At 40.6% G+C, this 15509-nt stretch overlaps 1 protein-coding gene across 1 annotated transcript in view; it reads right to left on the bottom strand.

Annotated features, from left to right (window-relative positions):
* The window catches only part of LOC115107764 (inactive dipeptidyl peptidase 10-like), a 104867-nt gene that overhangs the window by 36811 nt on the left and 52547 nt on the right, over positions 1–15509 (bottom strand). The window contains exons 6-13 of the mRNA XM_029631387.2: positions 12794–12891; positions 12557–12680; positions 11693–11731; positions 11367–11474; positions 11036–11127; positions 6941–6988; positions 5859–5980; positions 2398–2442 (exon numbers count right to left, since the gene is read on the bottom strand). Coding sequence (XP_029487247.2) covers positions 2398–2442; positions 5859–5980; positions 6941–6988; positions 11036–11127; positions 11367–11474; positions 11693–11731; positions 12557–12680; positions 12794–12891 — 676 coding nt within the window. The remainder of the gene's footprint in view (positions 1–2397; positions 2443–5858; positions 5981–6940; positions 6989–11035; positions 11128–11366; positions 11475–11692; positions 11732–12556; positions 12681–12793; positions 12892–15509) is intronic.

Raw genomic sequence — 15509 nt, 5'->3', positions numbered from 1 at the left:
TTTGTGTAACGCCGAAATGCTAATTATTTTGTTTACGTCCCCTGCTGTGCTTTTCTGTTGTAGTGTATTGGTGCATGCTATCAGATAATAGCTTCTCATGCTGTCGCCGAAAAGCATTTTAAAAATCTGACTTGTTGCCTGGATTCACAACGAGTGTAGCTTTAATTTGATACCCTGCATGTGTATTTTAATGAACTTTTGAGTTTTAACTAATACTATTAGCATTTAGCGTAGTGCATTTGCATTTCCAGAGCTCTAGTTACATTTACATTTACATTTAAGTCATTTAGCAGACGCTCTTATCCAGAGCGACTTACAAATTGGTGCGTTCACCTTAAGACATCCAGTGGAACAGCCACTTTACAATAGTGCATCTAAATATTTTAAGGGGGGTGAGAAGGATTACTTTATCCTATCCTAGGTATTCCTGAAAGAGGTGGGGTTTCAGGTGTCTCCGGAAGGTGGTGATTGACTCCGCTGTCCTGGCGTCGTGAGGGAGTTTGTTCCACCATTGGGGGGCCAGAGCAGCGAACAGTTTTGACTGGGCTGCGCAGGAACTGTACTTCCTCAGTGGTAGGGAGGCGAGCAGGCCAGAGGTGGATGAACGCAGTGCCCTTGTTTGGGTGTAGGGCCTGATCAGAGCCTGGAGGTACTGAGGTGCCGTTCCCCTCACAGCTCCGTAGGCAAGCACCATGGTCTTGTAGCGGATGCGAGCTTCAACTGGAAGCCAGTGGAGAGAGCGGAGGAGCGGGGTGACGTGAGAGAACTTGGGAAGGTTGAACACCAGACGGGCTGCGGCGTTCTGGATGAGTTGTAGGGGTTTAATGGCACAGGCAGGGAGCACAGCCAACAGCGAGTTGCAGTAATCCAGACGGGAGATGACAAGTGCCTGGATTAGGACCTGCGCTGCTTCCTGTGTGAGGCAGGGTCGTACTCTGCGGATGTTGTAGAGCATGAACCTACAAGAACGGGCCACCGCCTTGATGTTAGTTGAGAACGACAGGGTGTTGTCCACGCAAGCGTCCCAAGTAGAGGCAAGAGGTTAAGGTGAACGCACCAATTTGTAAGTCGCTCTGGATAAGAGCGTCTGCTAAATGACTTAAATGTAAAATGTAAATGTAAGAATTAGATTCATTTATCCTGTCTGAATCGTTCTCTGGAATAACCCACATGCTGGGGTAATAGTTACAAAATCAATTAGTAATACTACATCTGTCCCAATACGGTTGGCGCGTGAAGGTTAAGACTTATCTTTCAAGTCTGAAGTAAAAATATAACTATGAACTCAAGTGCAGAGAAAATATGGAAACGATGGCAAATTCAGGTTTTTCCAGCACAGCCTTTGTGTGGGTGTTGAACAGTGTCCTTGATAACCAACCAAGGCCCAATTGTCCTTGATAACCAACCAAGGCCCAATTGTCCTTAATAACCAACCAAGGCCCAATTGTCCTTGATAACCAACCAAGGTCCAATTGTCCTTGATAACCAACCAAGGTTCAATTGTCCTTGATAACCAACCAAGGCCCAATTGTCCTTGATAACCAACCAAGGCCCAATTGTTTGGCCCAAGACATTAAATGTCTCATAAAACCAGATGCATTGTTTTTCCTAACCCATAATAAGACGTTGGTTGGTCTACAATTAAGACAGAACTAAATGTTGTACATCAAAATAATGCAGTGCTGCCTGCATCGGAGTTCGACCACTGTAACATTATCAGTGTCTGACGTACAATTGACTAGGTGTGCTATTGATCTTGTCGCAACTGGCAGCATAAATATCAGACCCACTGCAGTGCAGAAATGTTACTTTCTCCAAATACATCTTATACATTCAACTGTTTGTCAATGGTGGATTTTAAAAGAATCAATTTCCTCCACATGGAACAACAAAATGAATGCCTATTGTATATTCTGTTTTAGCCATCTGAGAGGAAACTGAATGGAATGTAATTTATCCAGCATTTTTATAGAAACACAAAATAAATAGGCCTCTCATTATGAAACCACAAAGGCTCCAAAGTTCTCAGTTGTGGATTGGAAGGTCTGGCCAAATAATCCTTGCCAAATTAAAACTGTCTTGCCTTTTTTCCACTGCATCTGTTAACATTCAAGACAAAACATTGATAGAAATCCGGACATGGGCGTAAAGGAAAAAAATGTAATTAATAAAACGAGGGGGTCGTTTCAACAAGGGTAACAGTGAGATGGGGACTGGCATTTTAAAGAGCAAACCCTCAATATTTGAACAAAATGAGCAAATTAGCTGTTTTTTTTTTCATCCTTTCAACACTTGTTGGTTCTGGCAAAACACCAAAGTTCCAAAGTTATCTTGCCAATTACTTTAATCAGTTCAAGACATGACCATCAATTGTGGAAGATTAAGTTGAGTTCTTACTGGCATTATTGAGGCTGTGTAAGATCACAGTGGGTGCTCCCGGACCTGCGAGAAATACAAAAAAAGTTAGACATACAAATGTATCCGATCTGTACATAGAGTTACAAAAATAGCACCTCCCAAGCAGGGTAGCACGGTCACAAATACAATACAGCAGCCTTTCCAATCCCCTAGCTGCTGTCACAACCACTGTCACAACTGTCACTTCCCCTTCTTTACCCATTACAGTCAGTGGTTAAAGGTCATTCAAACTGCCTCTAATAACCTGGGCTTGTCAAATTAAGTCAATTCTATTCAGCACCCATTGGAAGACACCCACACGGAGGTTAATAAGATCTAGCAGTCGCTGTTCGGCTGCCCAACCCTCCACAAATCACTCCTACAGCAATTATCAGACCTGTTTAGTCAGACTAGCCCCCCTATCTGAATAATGCTAGCTGAGGTAATGGTGATTTAACAGCCACACACACTGTTGCCATGAATGGTAAACATCTGAGACTTTTAAAGTCCAACACTGATCACTGAAGAGTAAGCTTTGTTTCATTTCCACCACTTAAGGCAAGTTTTATCACGCCTTACATAGGCTTTTTTTTAATTAAAAAAAGATAAGAGATTATTCACAACAATGCAGTGTTAAAACTCTTAAGGGGCGCTGGCCAACAACAAAATGGCAAACTCAGTAAAAGAAAAGGGCTGCTAATTTGTCACACAGAGAAATTGTTTCTCATTTGCTTACCTGCTTGAAAATGGTAATAGCATCCGTTGCATTTGACGGAGGGAATTAACTAGCTTTAATATGCTTGATGAGGAGAGTGACAAGCTGCTTTGTTTCTACTGAATTTAGCCTTATCCTCAGATAACGTGCAAACTGCATTGTGTTTTTATAGCTCACAAAGAGAAGGATGGTACATTTTTTCCATTAACTTATGGTACACAAGGACAAACACTCAAGCATATGTTTTTTTACTTTTATTTAACTAGGCAAGTCAGTTAAGAACAAATTCTTATTTTCAATGACGGTCAAGGAACAGTGGGTTAACTGCCTGTTCAGGGGCAGAACGACAGATTGGTACCTTGTCAGCCCGGGGATTTAAACTTGCAACCTTTCGGTTACTAGTCCAACACTCTAACCACTAGGCTACCCTGGTTAATGCAAACCTTAACAATAAACAAATGTGGCGGCAATTAACTGGTACGCATGGCACCATAACACCTAAAGCAATTATACACAATAGAGCGACTATTTTTATTTTATTTTACGCTTCTTATATTGAATTGTCTGATGGTCTCTCTCCACACAAAATGTTAAATAATGATAGATTGCTAAAGGCAAATCCCTGACATCTGTCAAATGGGTTGTGGCTCGAAGGGCCACTGACACAAAAATGGTTGACTACATTGGAAAAGACAACTTCATTTAAACTATAATTGAATCATACTTCCATCTCAAATGGATCTGAGATTATGTTTGTTTAATGGAGTTAATTTTCATATGTTATGTTACTTTAAATCACAAAAATAAAACATTTCTGGCCTTTATGAGAACCTTTAAAAAAAACACAATTTTGACAAATTCATACATAGGTAGCCTAGTGGTTAGAGCGTTGGGCCAGTAACTGAAAGGTTGCTTGATTGAGTCCCCGAGCTGAATCCCCGAGCTGACAAGGTAAGCATCTGTCATTCTGCCCCTGAACAAGGCAGTAAACCCACCGTTTACCCACCGTAGGCCGTCATTGTAAATAAGAATTTGTTCTTAACTGACTTTTCTAGATAAATAAAGGATGAATGAAATACCATAGAAATATGAAAACATTTGCTTAAAGACCTTTTGCTCCTAGCAGTTTGTTGGATGGAGTGTGCTAAATATGCTTGCTCACTATACTGTATACACTACCAGTCCAGAAATTGGACACACCTACTCATTCAAGGGTTTTTCATAATTTATTATATTTTCTACATTGTAGTATAATGTAGTAACCAAAAAAAGTGTTCAACAAATCATTAAAATATTTTAGATTCTTCAAAGTAGCCATCCTTTTCCTTGATGACAGCTTTGTACACTCTTTCCATTCTCTCAACCAGCTTTATGAGGAATCCTTTTCCAACAGTCTTGAAGGAGTTTTCACATATCCAGGATCTATCACAATCGGCTGTGATTGGGAGTCCCATAGGGCGGTGCACAATTGGACCAGACTTTGGCCTGTGTAGGCCGTCATTCAAAATAATAATTTGTTCTTAACTGACTTGCCTAGAGGTTAAATAACTATGCTGAGCACTTGTTGGCTGCTTTTCCTTCACTCTGGGGTCCAACTCATCACAAACCATCTCAATTGGGTTGAGGTCGAGTAATTGTGGAGGCCAGGTCATCTGATGCAGCACTCAATCACTCCCCTTCTTGGTCAAATAGCCCTTACAAAGTCTGGAGGTGTGTTTTGGGTCATTGTCCTGTTGATAAACAAATGATAGTCCCACTAAGCGCAAACTAGATGGGTTGGTATTTCGCTGCAGAATACTGTGGTAGCCATGCTGATTAAGTGTGCCTTGAATAAAATAAAATAAATCACTGACAGTGTCACCAGCAAAGCACCCCCACACCATTACACCTCCTCCTCCATGCTTCATGGGGGGAACCACACATTTGGACTCATCAAACCAAAGGACAGATTTCCACCGGTCCATTGCTCATGTTTCTTGGCCCAAGGAAGTCTCTTCTTCTTATTGGTGTGCTTTAGTAGTGGTTTCTTTTCAGCAATTTGGCCACGAAGGCCTGATTCACGCAGTCTCCTCTGAACAGTTGATGTTGAGATGTGTCTGTTACTTGAACTCTGTGAAATATTTATTTAGGCTGAAATTTTTGAGGCTGGTAACTCTAATGAACTTATCCTCTGCAGCAGAGGCTGGTTGAGAGAATGCTAAGATTGTGCAAAGCTGTCATCAAGGCAAAGTGTGGCTTCTTTGAAGAATCTCAAATATAAAATATATTTGGATTTGTTTTAACACTTTTTTGGTAAGATGTATCTCTGATCATGTATCTAAGTCTAAGCAGATGATGCATTGGTTGGGTTTAGCAAATGGCCTAGCTGGCATACCTTCACAGTCTATAATAAATGGTTAGTTGATGTTGGCTATATCTTTAAATAACCTCTCAAAGAAAGTTGATGCTCTGGTTCTCTAAGCTCTACCAATATTTATCTGTCTTAAACAAAGAAAGACGAGTGGTGCTATAATTTAGTTGAATATTAGCCTTCAAAATGATCCACTGCTTGTTTTAGCATTTAGCTTAGCTGACTAACTGTAAAATGACATGTATGGATTAGCCTGCTTGTGCTATATTGGAACTATGGAGCATTGCTATGCAATAGACTATCTGTGTTAGCATTTAGTTTTTCGTTGCATTGGCCTGATAGTGCTATCTTGGTGCTAGCTGTCTGTGTTAGCATCTAGCTTGGCTACTAGCTTACCTTTACAGTGGAGAAGGATGTGCTGATTACTGGGGTTTATCTCAGCATTGAAGAACAGACAGTGGGCCTTATTTAGCTCACACGTCAGACAGTGTCGAGGGAACAACCCCACAGTCTTCACACTGAAAGGAAGGGGAAGAGGGAAGATTAGGAGACCGTTTTAACTTCCACTGCAAATCCTAAAGAGCAGGCCTATTGAGTATCTAGCACGAGTGGTGTTTGCAGTTTGCACATGATATTTACACTCCACAGAAATGAAGAGATGAGCAATGTTGAGGTTGGGAGTTAATTAGTTCACCTGAAAGCATTTGAAATGTTATTAAGCCGATTCGACCTCATCATAAGACCAGATGGATTTGGATATGGTTGGTTGAAAAATGTCATTATTACTTCTCTAGACTTCAGATTCTTTAAAAGAAACTGTAAATGAGGGATACAAATTATATTGAAAGCAGGTGCTTCCACATAGTTCTGGTTCCTGAGTTTAATAAGCAATTATCGTCCCATCATGCTTAGGTTCATTATTTTGGATACCATTTCTATGCCCCAATAGGATGGCAATGCCCCCATCCACAGGGCAAGAGTGGTCACAGAATGGTTTGAAGAACATGAAAATGATGCAAACCATATGCCATGGCCATTTCTATCACCAGATCTCAACCCAATTGAACACTTCTGGGAGATTCTGGAGCTGCGCCTGAGACGGCGATTTCTACCATCATCAACAAAACACCAAATTATGGAATTCCTCATGAAAGAATGGTATCTCATCGCTCCAATAGAGTTCCAGACGCACAATCTTTGCAAGGTGCATTGAAGCTGTTCTGGCTCGTGGTGACCCAACGCCCTATTAAGACAATTCATGTGGGTGTTTTCTTTACTTTGGCAGTTACCTGTGTTATTTGGTGTACACAATCTTACATCAAGAGCGTCTCTATATTTCTGTCTGCACAAAACATCAGCTGTTTACCGTTGTTATGACATGTTCTTCGCAAGAGGGAAATGATAGGCGATGAGACGGACTGTAAAGCAAAGGGGAGCTGTCAAAAACAAGATTCATGACAGGTTGCTAAATGTGTCACCTGAAAAGCTGTCTTCTCCGTGGTGAGCCTTCAGTGCTGAGGAAATAACTGTATGCAGGAAACAAACAAGTTAATTGGGTTTCAAAGAAAATCGGTGGCCTTTGTTAACACGGTTATGCCACAAATACTGTACATGCTCAAGCAGCATTTGTCCTTGTACTTCATAAGCAATGTACATGACATTCAGTCTTGAGGCATTAGGCATGGTGTTTATTGGTGTCAAGTTGAGAATAATAAAATCTGCCTATTTAGCAAAAATATCATGCTAATCCAGTTACTACACAGTTTAACACTCAAGGTTATGTGTTTTACGACAAGTAAATTCTTAAACCTCCTTTTCCCACCATGCACTACGGTGTGTTGTCTGTGATTGGTAGTTATATTGGTCTGAGAATTAGATTCAGAATGTACCTGACACCTTACAAGAGTCATGACACAAAGCCCCTCATAACATACAATCAAGTTCATTGTGGTAACAATGACATTTTCTGTTTGTGCTGTCGTCAACTCCTCTACAACATTCATTCGTCATTCCATACATGCACATAAACTCAGCAGCAACGAAAAAGTCCCTTTTTCAGGACCCTGTCTTTCAAAGATAATTCGTAAGGGTTTAAACACTGTTTTCCATGCTTGTTCAATGAACCATAAACAACTAATGAACATGCACCTGTGCAACGGTCGTTAAGACACTAACAGCTTACAGACAGTAGGCAATTAAGGTCACAGTTATGAACATGTAGGACACTACTGACTCTGAAAAACACAAAAAACACCAAAAGAAAGATGCCCAGGGTCCCTGCTCATCTGTGTGAATGTGCCTTAGGCATGAGGACTGCAGATGTGGCCAGGGCAATAAACTGCAATGTCCGTACTGTGAGACACCTAAGACAGCGCTACAGGGAGACAGGGCGGACAGCTGATTGTCCTCACAGAGGCAGACCACGTGTAACAACACCTGCACAGGATCAGTACATCTGAACATCACACCTGCGGGACAGGTACAGGATGGCAACAACAACTGCCCGAGTTACACCAGGAACGCACAATCGCTCCATCAGTGCTCAGACTGTCCGCAATAGACCGAGAGAGGCTGGACTGAGGGTTTGTAGGCCTGTTGTAAGGCAGGTCCTCACCAGACATCACCGGCAACAACGTCACCTACGGGCACAAACCCACCATCGCTGGACCAGACAGGACTGGCAAGAAGTGCTCTTCACTGACGAGTCGCGGTTTTGTCTCACCAGGGGTGATGGTCGGATTTGCGTATATCTTCGAAGGAATGGGCGTTACACTGAGGCCTGTACTCTGGAGCGGGATCAATTTGGAGGTGGAGGGTCCGTCATGTTCTCAGGCAGTGTGTCACAGCATCATCGGACTGAGCTTGTTGTCATTGCAGCCAATCTCAACACTGTGCATTACAGGGAAGACATCCTCCTCCCTCATGTGGTGCTCATCCTGACTTGACCCTCCAGCATGACAATGCCACCAGCCATACTGCTCGTTCTGTGCGTGATTTCCTGCAAGACAGGAATGTCAGTGTTCTGCCATGGCCAGCGAAGAGCCCGATCTCAATCCTATTAAGCACGTCGGGACATGTTGAATCGGAGGGTGAGGATTAGGGCCATTCCCCCCAGAAATGTCCAGTAACTTGCAGGTGCCTTGGTGGAAGAGAGGGGTAACATCTCACAGCAAGAACTGGCAAATCTTTTGCAGTCCATGAGGACGAGATGCACTGCAGCACTTAACACGCTCTGGATAAGAGCGTCTGCTAAATGACTTAAATGTAATGTAACACAGCTGGTGGCCACACCAGATACTGACTTTTACTTTTGATTTTGACCCCCCTTTGTTCAGGGACACATTATTCAATTTCTGAGAGTCACATATCTGTGTAATTTGTTCAGTTTATGTCTCAGTTGTTGAATCTTTTTAGGATCATACAAATATTTACACATGTTAAGTTTGCTAAAAAATAAACGCAGTTGACAGTGAGAGGAAGTTTTTTTTTTTTGCTGAGTTTTTATGATCTGTCGACCAGACTAGATGCTGTCTATGTATGAGATGCCTTTGTGTCAAGAATTAATGTAAGATTAATGTAATTTAAGGTTAACCAGTTGAAGCTAGGGGGGCGCTATTTCATTATTGGATAAAAAAACGTGCCCGTTTTAAGCACAATATTTTGTCACGAAAAGATGCTCGACTATGCATGGAATTGACAGCCTTGGAAAGACAAAACTCTGACGTCTCCAAAACTGCAAAGATATTATCTGTGAGTGCCCCAGAACTAATGCTACAGGCGAAACCAATATGCAACGACAAACAGGAAATGAGCAGGATTTTTGAGGCTCTGTTTTCCATTGTCTCCTTATGTGGCTGTGAATATGCTGTGAACGAGCTTATGCGCTCTGCCGTTCGTCCAAGATGTCTGCAGCATTGTGGCGTATTTGCAGGCATATCATTGGAAGATTGGCCATAAGAGACTACATTTACCAGGTGTCCGCCCGGTGTCCTTTGTCTACGTTGGTGCGTAATTCTCAGTGGCAATAATTTTACTATGCGATACAGACAGAGAATTATCGTTCCTGGAAGTGTGCATCATTGAAGACATATGTGAAAAACACCTTGAGGATTGGTTCTAAACAACGTTTGCCATGTTTCAGTCGATATTATGGCGTTAATTTGGAAAAACGTTTGGCGTTTGGATAACTGAATTTTAGTTTTTTTTTGGTAGCCAAACGTGACGCACCAAATGGACCGATTTCTCCTGCACAAAAAATCTTTCAGGAAAAACTGAACATTGCTATCTAACTGAGAGTCTCCTCATTGAAAACATCCGAAGTTCTTCAAAGGTAAATGATTTATTTGAACGTTTTTGCTGGTTTTTGTGAAAATGTTTCCTGCTGATGCTAACGCTAAATGATACGCTAGCTATCAGTACTGTTACACAAATGCTAGTTTGCTATGCTTGAGAAGCATATTTTTGAAAATCTGAGATGACAGTGTTGTTAACAAAAGGCTAATAAGCTTGAGAGCAAATAGATTCATTTCATTTCATTTGCGATTTTCATGAATAGTTAACGTTGCGTTATGGTATCGAGCTTGAGGCTATGATTACGCTACCGGATCCGGCATGGCTCCATGCAAGAAGTTAAATATCCGGCGTTATCACATATGGGATTCATATCAACATGAGTCCGTTTCCAGATGCCCAACTATCTATCACCTAGCCATACAACACTGTTATATGTGTATACACTGCTTGATCAACTAAAAGTTTTGAAAAAAAGCTGCGTGACTTAGAGGTAATTTGTTGTTTAGTACGGTACCCTGCGTCACTGCTTCATTGCACCAGACCAGCGCAAGGGGGAGTTAGAGCACAGACTATGCTTTTGGGTCCCCAGGCACTAATGTGTCTCTTGCTGACAACGAATGTGAGACATAAACATAATAGAATAGAATAGAATGACAGTGTGATTAACAAAAGGCTAAGCTGTGTCTCAATGTATTACATTTGTGATTTTCATGAAAGGAAAATGTTCTAGGGGTATTTATGTCCGCTGCGTTATGCTAATTCATTTGAGGCTATTATTACGCTCCCGGATCCGGGATTGCTAGTCGCAAGAAGTTAGACTACAATTAGGATGTGAAAATGTTGTGCTCTTAGTACTGTAGCCTACTCCCAACCGTAACGTTGTACAGGGCCATATTTTCCATTCCAAACTAATGTAAACCTTGAGGGTTTCGTTTTTCTTGGAATAGAAACACCATAATATTAATCAAATGAATTCATCTACATTTCTTAAAATCAATCCCATATACTATGTTCTTACAAAAAAGTTTTTAAATTCACTCATACAGCCAATATTGAAGGCTATCAAATGCTTCTCAAAGATGCCCTCTGGTGGTCAAACTAGCACTAACTAGCATTAATGGTAATAATGGCTGACAATTAAATAATGTTTCATAGAATTCTTCTGCTGCCCGCAAGGTGTGCTGCAGTATGACGCAACTTTTAAAGGAAGAACCACTGTATGCACAATACCTGAATCCTCATTATTCATATATTATGCACAGCCCAGAAGAGACACTCACATGTTGTCGTTGCTCTCATCATAGGCCAGGATCTTAGTTACTTCCCAGTTCCCTGACGTAAGATGGCGGACTTCATTTTGATCTGCTCTGAACTGGAGGAAGGAAGGGGACAGACACAGGAAATAAACAATTAGAAGAGTCTTACATAGTACATATCTATAAAAACGACTTATTCATCACCATCAGCATGACCCTCACTTCTTGTTCTGTAACCACAGAGACATTACCCTCACCACGGTGGAAACTATAGCAACAGAACACTTTGAGTGGTAACCACGGTGACATGAGTGACCCCCATCGGTTCAGTAACCATGGCGACTTGATCCTATACCTGTGTGGTGAACATGGCGATGTGATGGAACTCTCCGCGCCCCCCTTGCTTGACGGGCACTGTCAGGAAGAATCTGCTGCCGTCCCTGGAGAACACTGGTTCCTGGTTCTGCAGAAACAAACACAGCAAACATTTTACTTTTGAGTGTTATGACCATTATATGGACCACAGAGATTGTGTATAATAGACTAGTAATATTCATGTCCTGGCATTTTAGGCCAATCATTAACAATGTGCACAATAAAGATCTATTGAATTAAATGGAATGGAACTTTGATTTGATATGTTTGACCATGACTGACTTTACAGGAGTTAAGATGTTTTACCTGCTTGGAAAGCCAGAGCTCTGAGGTCTCCTCATGCCTCTGAAATAGAAAGACCAAAATGTTAACAGTTAATAGTATGTCCCGTTTTAACCAATTAACCATTCCACAAGACAGCCCAAACCCCTTCAAAATCATCCAATCCCTTTCTTCCCCAATACATTATATTATATGTATATGTGCTCTTTCATTTAAACCCATTGCAGACAAGGACAAAAGCCCTGGCAGAGAAGATGAGTCCGGGCCCAGGGAAAGCAGCTTCTTGGCTGGAGAGCCTGTTTGGTTGTGCTCTAGCCATCTGTGGGGCCTGACCCTGGAACAGTCAAACTGAACAGTTTCCCACAGACTGCCACGGTTTCCCCACAGGGGACTGCTGCTCTGCCCTGTTCCAGACAAAGCTTATAATAACACTCTGCAATCAAAACAAATTGTGGGAAGGATAAATCTTTACTTTAGTGTTCATGAAAACAGTTCTATGAGATGATAAAAGCTTCCCAGAAAAAAATTATAGAATAATTCATGTGATTTATAGTGTGTTTATCTGATAAATGCCACGAGATAATCTTCTTCTTCAAAATGGTGGGTAAACAGAACGTGCATACACCCCTTTACAAGCACCCTTTAGCATGCATAGTAAAAAGCACACCAAACAACACAACAGGTGCTAAGCCCATACTGTAAACTGTTGATATAGAACTCATACAGTATTCGAGTAAAGAATCTCTTTCCCTTTGGTACAGTAGCATAGTAATAACAGTCAGTGTATTGTCTGCTCTCTCCTCCCACTGCCAATATAACATAATGACCCACCACTGGGAGTGTGAACCCCCCCCCCCCCCTCCATACACAGAATGCCATTATTCTCACCTTAACACAGGCCCCTGTGGTGGTGTCACACACGGTCAGGATTGACACATTCTGGGCACGGCTCATCCACCTGACCGTTGTCTTGGTTTTACTGATCCACTTGACCATGGCTACATAGTGCTCCCTACGAGAGAGTACAATCAGTTATTATTGATTGAAAATAACCTTGTCTCTCCAAAAAGAAAACATTCCAAGATTGGTCTTCATTATTGTTTTCATGATCATTATGTATCACACCTTATTTTGAGGCTGTCTGGTGGTGTGAGCTCCTGAGTATGGGTCGGCCCGTATAAATTCACCACGTATAACTTCACTGTGGGGTTTGGTTGGCCCGCCTGAAAACAGAGTAAGTTTTTTTTAGATACTGTAGCACCACTACATTTGATAAATCAAAGATGAATCATAGAGAAAAATACCACACATTACAATCACCATATCAACTAAGCTAAACACTGTATAATTACATTGTAATTATGTAGAGCAATATTATACAGTGTATGTACCTACATAATAACCCACCTCCAAAACATCCCCAAACAATGGATGATAATAATAAACAAGAATTATTTAACACATGCCCCGACAATATATGAATAATAGCTACAGTATGTCATTACACAATACAAACCAATTTCATCGAATGGTGATACAAATGTTGGTAACGCTTTCCATAAAGTTGCCCCTATTACTTTTGAACTACACCGTAAAAACTGTAGTAATAGGTGTTACTATGTAATTACATGGTAAGAAGGTTGTAGCGCTAGCAGTTATTGCACAATTTGAAATGTGTATTTACATATCCACTTGCTGTCGGTTACTCCGCATGAGTTTACCGATGTTACACATTTTCTTGTTCCACAATGCAACTAATGTTTTGTAATTACAAGTTTGAAAGTTACCTGTGAATTACCATGTTAATAACGCAAACCAAAATCTGACCTTGTTACAAGGTGCCACTGCCATCGAATGCACATGCAATACCAGGGTTGATAAATAGGCTAGGGTCTGTTTGCAACAATTGTCATTAACTACCGGTCAGTTTCAATTAGTTTATTACTGAAACCCAGTAGGGTATAACCTTTATTACCATGTAGTTAGAATATAACTTTTGCAGACAGAAAATAGAGGAGACTGGAGAACATTATGCATCATAACCCTATTAGTTACATTCTACTTCAAATGTATAAACCATTTTAACAGCCAACTCTGTAATTACAATGTTGTTACAAGAGATATACATGTATTTACAATGTACTTACCCAGGAGTAAGCATCATGTCAAGTGAAGTGAATTTTCTTATGACTTTGTACCAATGTAAATGGATGTTTGTACTTACAATGTTCAAAGGATTTGCCAAAGATTCATATTCAAACCTTTCAAATTCAAATCTCCATTTCAGACTCAAAGCAATAACTATTTTAGTTAGTAAAAATAAGTAAGACAAGGTGGTAAAGCTAGTGAGCTAGCATTTCCCCCTTATTCATTAATGTAGCTAGCGAGCAGCTAGCTAAGCACAGGCACAGTGTCAACACACGTTACAAAATCCTCATAAAACGTATGAAACATTTAGTTAACCAACAATGCAGAATTTTTTTAAAAGTAAGTAAGAAAATATTAGTGAAAAAAAATAAAGAAAAAATCTAATAACCTGAAGTAAGAAAAAAGTAACACAAGAAAATAACAAGAAGATAACAATAACAAGGTTATATACAGGGGGTACCTGAACCGAGTCAATGTGCGGGGGTACAGGTTAGTCGAAGTAATTGAGGTAATATGTACATGTTGGGGAGTAACGGATTACATCCAATATGTTACATGTAAGGGTTACAAAAAAAAAAACCTGTGTCCATTGATAACGTACGGTAATCAATTAATCAATTAATGAATTAATTAATTATCAGTTATCAGTTCTGAAAATGTATTTTCCTGCGCACTTATGATAGACAGTTGGTGATCTCTGGAGCAGCTGAGCCGGAGGTATGCATATGAATCTGTCTGTATTCATTGCGGAAAGCATATTGAACGAACGACTCAAATTAACGAGTCACTCTGAAAAACGAATCATGACATTCGAGTCAGTGAAAAGTGTTGTTAAAAAATGGTGTTGACATTGTGCCAGTGCCTGGCTAGCTACATTAATGAATAATGGAGAAATCAATGCTAGCTAGATAGCTAGCTTTTACAACCCAGGATTGTAAAGTTATTGCTTTGAGTCTGAAATGGGGAATTTAATTTAAATTGTTTAAATATGAATCTTTGTCAAATCTATTAAAGAAACAGCTAACTGCAAAATGTTCCTGTCTCCTTATTTTTCCTGGTTTGCCTATTGTCTGCAAATGTTGTTAAATTGTAACTACAAAGTAATGCACATGTCACTTCACTTTAAATTAAGTTTATTGGTCCTGGATAAGTACATTGTAAATACATGTATATACCTTGTAACAACATTGTAATTACAGAGTTGGTTGTTAAATATTGTAAGTTCAATGTAACTTAAAGGGTTATACCTAATGTTCTTGTGTCTCCTAATTTCTTCTGGTTAGCCTGTTCTCTACAAAGACTGTTATATTGTAACCAAATAGTAATTATAAAGATTATACCTTACTGGGTTTCACGTTACATTCAGTTGCTTGCTCCTGGGTAGGTACATGATAATTACTAGTATCGACGCTACACTCATCCGCATCCTATGACTCGCAGTGTCCCCTTTCCTCCCAGGCGGTTCGGCCCTCCCCTCCTGCTCCGTGGCTGAGTGACTCATTGCGAGTTTACAGAATAGGGCTGCGGGCAGCTGAGCGAAAATGGAGGAAAACTAAACTTCCAGAGGACCTATCATCCTATCACTCACTCCTCTCTACTTTCTCATACTCTGTATCCACTGCAAAAGCCACTTTCTATCACTAAATTTGAAGCTTCTGCCTGTAACCCTAGGACATTCTTTATCACCTTCTCC

This window comes from Oncorhynchus nerka, linkage group LG3 (assembly GCF_034236695.1).
Source record: "Oncorhynchus nerka isolate Pitt River linkage group LG3, Oner_Uvic_2.0, whole genome shotgun sequence".
NCBI classification, from domain to species: Eukaryota; Metazoa; Chordata; class Actinopteri; order Salmoniformes; family Salmonidae; genus Oncorhynchus; species Oncorhynchus nerka.
The sequence above is the reverse complement of the archived record's forward strand: the minus strand, read 5'-3'. Positions and strand labels throughout refer to the sequence as shown.